The sequence below is a fragment of the Garra rufa genome, chromosome 9 (assembly GCF_049309525.1).
Source record: "Garra rufa chromosome 9, GarRuf1.0, whole genome shotgun sequence".
Lineage (NCBI taxonomy): Eukaryota > Metazoa > Chordata > Actinopteri > Cypriniformes > Cyprinidae > Garra > Garra rufa.
The window spans coordinates 29422820-29430313 of NC_133369.1; the positions used below are offsets into that span (position 1 = coordinate 29422820).

Consider the following 7494-nt stretch of genomic DNA (forward strand, 5'->3'; position numbering starts at 1 on the left):
TCCCTTTTTTAAAAAGAACGACATGAGGGTGAGTGTATTATGACAGAGTTTTCATTTTTTGGGTGGACTATAGCTTTAAGAATCCTATATGAGCCTATCCACCTTATTTTTCCCCATAAGTGTGGCTATTTGTAAATTTTATGGGTCTGGCTTCCAGTCTCTTCCAAGTCCAGCTATTTTTAGCTGTACAAAACAGCTGGTTTTGCTGCTATTACAAATTGGTGTATCTTGCCATATTTTACTGTATTATCTTAATTATGAACACACTGGTTTGTAGTAAACAGTTTTATGTTTACTACACGTCTTATTCTTCTTATTGAGGCTAATGAACCGAAAGTCTCGCCCATAGGCTTACTTCCGTGTTGAAGAATAATGTGGATTGTGGCTAGAATGGATACAGCTCCACCTACCCCTTAGCCCTTACTATAATACAAAAACAGTATTATTGTTTACAGTGTGATAAAAAATAACGTTAGATTGGTGTGCGCATGGCCAGTAGCCAGAGCTATATCCCTTCTAGCCTAAAGCCTAAATAAGGTGGTAAGTATAGTAAAACAATTTAGAGTTTTGTTAATTATAAAAACTAATAATATCATACGTGTATTGCTGTGCCCATGTGATAACATCGTCCTGATGATGTCATTTTTTAACAGATTTTTTAAAAGATGTTTAGTTTCAAACAGGTTGAGGAATAATATGTATAACAGGGCCAGGAATAACAGAAAATTTCGCGATGATTGTAAAACTCTTGTTCTTCAGCTCGGTAATCAAAACAGCCTTGAATTGCTATCAGTGCTTTATCGATGTGGATGACAGTCTTCGTTTGTGCTGGGGCCATGTTCTCAGCGAATACAATATAAGGAATGTAGACTCGTGTTTCAACACGCTCGATCGCATATTCAACAATGAATCAAAAGTAATTGAAGCAGGAAAAGTAGGTAAGAGTTAAGCAATTGCATATTATTGGTATTGCTAAGCAGCCTGACTAAATTGACAATGCAGTAAATAAACAAGTACAATATATATATATAAAAAAAAAAGAACCTACTTAATAAAATGATGTTTCAGTACGTATAAAGTTATCCTTTCGCTGGAATATAACATAATGTTGCATTGCAACAAAACGTTGTAGCTGAGCAACGCTATTTCTTACAAAAAATGTAAACATGTTTCGTTTGGGAAAAAAAGTGGTCACAATTCACGTTTTTTCTGCACTCTACAAAGTTTCATCATTATGCCTGATTTAATGTGTCTTTCTGTTAAACTTATCAATCTCTGTCATTTCTGCTTGATGCCAACTGTTTCACGTTGCTTCACTTTAATTTATATTTGTGTTCAGAATTTGTACAGCTAATGTTTTGTATCTCTTGCATAGGGAGAGGCTACGACGTGATGCTGAAGAGTATCTTGATGGCTGAAATTATGCCAATAGTGGAGGAATTTGACCAGCAGAAAAATGATGGTAACACATTTATCTAATTACCAATCCTCAGCAACCATATTTGTTTGAGAATAGACTTGTGACAATTCATTAGGCCATAACTTGTTCTTGAGACCGCAGAGTAAATACTTCCTATCCTTTCAAACATGATTCATTGGAAATAAGGTAGTAAACGTGTGGAACCCTTATCAGTGAACTCTAACAATACTTAGATTACAAAGGGAAGATCTAGAGACTTACATAATGTGCGCTGAAAACTGATATGTACAAGTGCGAAATGGTTGTCTACACTTACCACACCCAAAAACACAGTGTTTATGAGATGTTGGGTGTTGTAAAGCTGTAAATCTCTCCGTTCTAGTGGTTTGATTACTCATAGACAAATTGTTTATCCTTTGGAAATTATACATTTGGTCATCATAGACATACAAATGAAGTGTTATTTTTTTCTGTCCAGTAACCTTTTTCAACAAAAACTGCTTACTTTAGATATTTGCTAATCATTCTGTAATTACATTGTGGAGCCCATCTTTCTCTCAAACTGTTGAAAGCGGAAAAGACAGACAGAGACTGGCATGAAATATCAGGGAGAGAGCCTGATAGAAACAGACATGTACTCTTTGACATACACACTTTGACTGAAATTGAGATAAATGGCTCTGTCCTTCTCCCCTCTCCTCCCTTCTTTCAGATACAGTGTATGAATTCAGACTACAGGCAGCAGCAAACAATTTCATTGCAGAAGCCTCAAGGCTGCCCAGAGGTGAGACTTGCATTATCACTTCATTTCTTTTGCTTGGTAAACCATGAAAAACTGGACCTGAGCCTTCATCTTCAATACTGCAGCTCTCACTTTTCCCTATAAGTTCCATCACAGTTTCCGCATATTTCTTTCTTAAGTCATAGCAAATGGTCAAGTTCTCCCACTCTGAAACTTGATGCACCCAGCCACCTCAGTATAACTGAGTATTACACTCTACATTCCTTGCACATGAAAATCTAAAATGTGCTTTTTATCATTTCTTGCAGCCTCTGGATGTTTCCCCCCATGTGGTGAGTAACACCTATATATGTCATGAAACTCCTGAGAAAGCAAAAAAAAGTGCTTGTTACGTAATTTGAGATTCCTCAGATTGTTACACTGAAATCTCTGAAGAACCTTTAGGCATTTTTAAAGGAGTATTTCACTTTCAGAACAAAAATTTACAGATTTACCCCCTTGTCATCCAAGATGTTCATGTCTTTCTTCAGTCGTAAAGAAATGGTATTTTTTGAGGAAAACATTTCAGGATTTCTCTCCATATAATGGACTTCTATGGTGCCCCTGAGTTTGAACTTCCAAAATGCAGTTTAAATGCAGCTTCAAATGGCTCTAAATGATCCCAGCTGAGGAAGAAGGGTCTTATCTAGCGAAACAATTGGTTATTTTCTAAAAACATTTACAACTTTTTAATCTCAAACGCTCATCTTGCTGACCTAGACAAAATGCACATTTGAGGTTAAAAAGTATATAAATTGTAATTTTTTTTTAGAAAATAACCCATCGTTTTGCTAGATAAGATTCTTTCCTTGGCTGGGATCGTTTAGAGCCCTTTGAAGCTGCATTTTAGAAGTTCAAACTCTGGGGCACCATAGAAGTCCATTATATGGAAAGAAATCCATATTTCAGAAATCCTGAAATGTTTTACTCAAAAACATAATTTTCTTATGTCTGAGAAAAGAAAGACATGAACATCTTGGATGACAAGGGGGTGAGTACATTATCTGTAAATTTTTGTTCCGAAAGTGAAATACTCCTTTAAGGTGCCTCAAATATCCTATTGAATACTAAAAAAACTCAATATATATTACAAGGGACTAATTTTTTAAAAACAATATAAAACTATTTTATATGTTTTTTTTTTTGCACAGTATAAATGGGTATTTGAATATATAAACTTGTAGCATCATATCTGATAGCACTGCAATAACATTTTGAAACCTAGAGGGTTCTGCCAGTGTGGCGATTTTGATCTATGTAGACATATTTAATATCTTTATCTTCCATATACTGCTCTATTTTTTTATTTTCAAATACAGTTAAATTCTTTCTGAGACTACAGAAAAAACATAGTATACTATAAATGGGATTAAATGTATTGTTTAGGTTTCCAGGTACAAGGTGCTGTTTATAACTGCGTGACCTGTCAGTACGACTCGTGCGAGTTCCCGCTGGATTGCCCCGGTGAGTTGACAGGCTCCTTTACATGTGTGCAGTTTTCTCTTCAATATATTATGATATGTAATTCTATGCAGTCCCCCACTCACCCACTCTCTCCACACTTGACATGATGGATATGTTGTAACTCAACCTGACAGAACCACCTCTGTAATTATGTAACGGCATTTACGCAGCGCAAACATCTCTAGCTTTTAACTCTACTTAGGAGCACAGCGAAGTTGTTAAACGAAACCTTGGGCCTTGATGCACTTTTACACATAATATCATTTCGCACAGATAGCCCTGTGGGTCACCTAAGATGGCAGGCCTTCTCCCACACACTGTGGTATTCATTTCCACTCAGCACAGCTACAATTATTGCTCAGCGTATCGTTTCCTTGGCTGCTCTCACCAGAGGCTCTGCTTAAATATTATAATTAGGTGAATGGTGGGCAGACTGTGCTGCCTCTGTTCTTCTGTTGACAAAAGGCATTCAATTGCAAGGTGAAGTGTTACAGATCTGCGTCTAATGTATTGCTCTGTGTGTGTGTGTGTGTGTGTGTGTGTGTGTGTGTGTGTGTGTGTGTGTGTGTGATGTATGTGCTTTTACAGTGAAGGAAATCACAGTAAAGGAGAACAACAGGACTCAGATGTGGTGTAAAGTCCCTTTCGTGCTTCCCACTGATGCAGAGATAGTCTGGAGATTTGCAACGGTGATGAGAAAATTACTTTAAACCATGAATAGCTAACATATTCTATAAGTAAAGCTAATAATGATAATAATTGTATGTGAAAAAAGAAAAGAAAAGAAAGTTAAATTCAACACACGTTGGCAGTTTCAGTGACTATTATTTATTCATCATATTTTATGGGACTGTAAAGTACAAAAATGCAGTATGTTTCCTGCAGAATTGACCAAAATTAGGAAATGTAGCAATATATAATTATTAATGCTAACAGTATGTTTACAGTATGTTTCTGCCAATTTAGAAAGATTTGTTTATTTGTTTATTAATTCTTTTAGATAGAATAGTTTCATGCAGTTTTTGAATATTTATTCATTCATTCATTCATTCATTTTTTTTATTCAAATGCAGACAAAATTATAATTTGTTTCCTGCAGAACTGATCAAAGTCAGATGGGAGTGTAGCAATATTTATGCCAGCAAATATTGCCATATAAATGAATATTTATTTATATATTTATTTATTCAGTCATCCATTAAATCAAAATTATGGTATATTTCCCATAGTTTTATTTGAAATTTATTTATTCAATCCCTTCTTTCCTTTATATATCTTTTCTATGTTTTATTATATTTTAATTCTAATGCAGACAAAATTGCAGTATTTTTCTTGCAGAATTTACCAAAATTAAAGGGGGCTGTAGCAATATTGCTTCAATTATCCAATTATTCAATTATCAATGTGGAATGTAACAAAATGTGATATGTGGAAGATAGCATATTTAAACTTAGAGTTGCTTAATAAATGTGACAGGACTTTAAAGATCAGAATTTCTAACGTTCTGTCTTTCCTTCCAACTCTTTCTGTACTTACAACCCCTGAACTTGACATACAGGAGAGAACGATGTTGATGGATCGGTTTGAAGAGGTCACGGTTGGAGTGGATCCACTTTACTTCATCTCCTCTGCCCGGCCAGAGCACTCGGGCACCTACCAGTGTGAAATATTCTTTCAGGAGCACTCACTCATCCGGATCTACTACTACCTCACAGGTGACCCCTCACATCTATGAAAAATAATGACACTCCTGTGCTCTTGCTATTACAGTCCTCTCTCTATATCTATACCAAATGTCTGTGGTTTTCACCTCAGTAGTCCCTATGGCACAAATAGGCCATGCAGAACTGCAGGATGTCTTTGAACAGGCTCTCCTCCCAGGAGGCCAGTTTCCACCCTTGTCCCATACAGTTCCATTCACCTTATGGCTGCCTAGTCCTGCCCTTGTCACCACGTGTCTGACTGCAATCCTTCTCTTCGTCTTCCTAAGTCTAGGGTAACCATTTCTTTATTTTTAGTGTAATTATTCAGTGTATTTGCTATTTTATTTAATTTTTGCATTTTTTTATATAATAACTTATTTATATGTTCTTGTACAGTTCTCTAATGTGCAGATACAGATTAAATATTTTTAGGATTTAAATAGTTATTCATTTTTATTCAGCTCACAAACCCCCTGCAGTTTCCTCAAAAATTTTAGTTTGGAAAACCTTGTGTCACAGTAATTTAAAAAAAAAGGGAAATTTGCCTGTGAAATTGTCATGAAATTTATGGGTGCGACTCAATCCGCTCCCTAGTTCGTGATTTCAATCACGAAATGCCCCCTTACTGGAAAATCCATGACGTTCTGAAGCACTAAACATAAACCACATGAACTAACTCGATTAACATAATGAGACGCAATTGAAGATTTGAAAAGACAAACCATTTTTAATTTTTTTTTTTGTATGTTTCAGTATAAACATCGCTAAACAGACGGTGAACACATCTACTTAATATTTATAATTAACATTTGTAGGAACATGTAACAGAACAACGTGTTTAAAGAGAATAATAATAATATCAAAAAGAAATTGGTCCTGTCTGTTGTTGATTAATTCCAGCATTGACGTTCTACAGGTTGTCCATTGACGTTGTCCGTAGTCATGTCACCGGAAATTGAGTAATCACTGTGCCAATGTGGAGTGAGCCAGGGTACTTACCAGTGACCGAATTCGTGTACACGATATCTGATTCACGAGGTTGGGAGCCAGGAAGCTGACTGAGACGCACCCTATGTCGAAATGCAAAAAATCATAATGGTGCACTAATCAATAATGGGTCACAAAACGATTTCTGGGTTATTGGGCAAGGGTAAATATTGGACAGAACAGATGCTGGGTTAATTTTGACCCAGCTTTTTGGGTTTTATACAATACCCACTGGGTTGTTTTTTTGACATAGTGCTGGTCAGTCAACCTTCTGAACGTTTTTCATTTAAAATAATACAAATGCAGTCTAAACTCTAATATATATATATATATATATATATATATATATATATATATATATATATATATATATATAGGACAAGAACAGTTCATATACAGTATTTGTGACCCTGGACCACTAAACCAGTCTTAAGTAGCATGGGTATATTTGTAGCAATAACCAAAATGCATTGTATGGATCAAAATCATATATTTTTTATTTATGCCAGAAATCAATAGGATATTAAGAAAAGTAATATGCATTGCTAAGAACTTCATTTGGATAACTTTAAAGGTGAATTTCTTAATATTTAGTAGTCAAATAGTTGTATCTCGGCCAAATATTGTCCTATTCTAACAAACCATACAACAATACAACAGCTTATTTATTCAGATTTTAGATGATGTTTAAATATCAGTTACAAAAAATGTACCCTTATGGTCGATTTTTGTGGTCCAGGGTCACATTTTTTTATTCAATGTCAAGTCAGTCCTTTACAATCATAAAATCTAGCCAAACATTCAGTAAAGGTTTAAAGACATAGATTTAAAGACAGTCATAAGTTAAAACTGTCAAACGCACACTCACACTAGCTTAATAGTGCTTCTATTCTAGTTAGTGGAGCGCACAGAAACTTTGTTACATATAACAGCGATGTTGCATCGTGTTGTTTATTTAATAATTATCCAAAATCATGCGTGACCATACGGTTGATATGTCTGTAAAAGACATATCATATATAACATATGACCATATATTATACAGATGTTTAAATAAAAATGTTTAATCTTTGTGAACCATGAAGGTTATGAAATGTATCCAAGAACTACTAATAAAGTTAAAGGAATGGTCCAGGGTC

At 35.1% G+C, this 7494-nt stretch overlaps 1 protein-coding gene across 1 annotated transcript; it reads left to right on the forward strand.

Moving 5' to 3' along the window:
- The first annotated feature begins 733 nt into the window (after window positions 1–733).
- Window positions 734–6327, forward strand: spaca6 (sperm acrosome associated 6). Its single transcript, XM_073847814.1, has 9 exons — window positions 734–938; window positions 1376–1462; window positions 2133–2204; window positions 2471–2494; window positions 3588–3665; window positions 4254–4354; window positions 5224–5380; window positions 5481–5654; window positions 6269–6327. The coding sequence occupies exons 1-9, from the start codon at window positions 734–736 to the stop codon at window positions 6325–6327; spliced, it is 957 nt and encodes a 318-aa protein (XP_073703915.1).
- Window positions 6328–7494: the final 1167 nt, after the last annotated feature.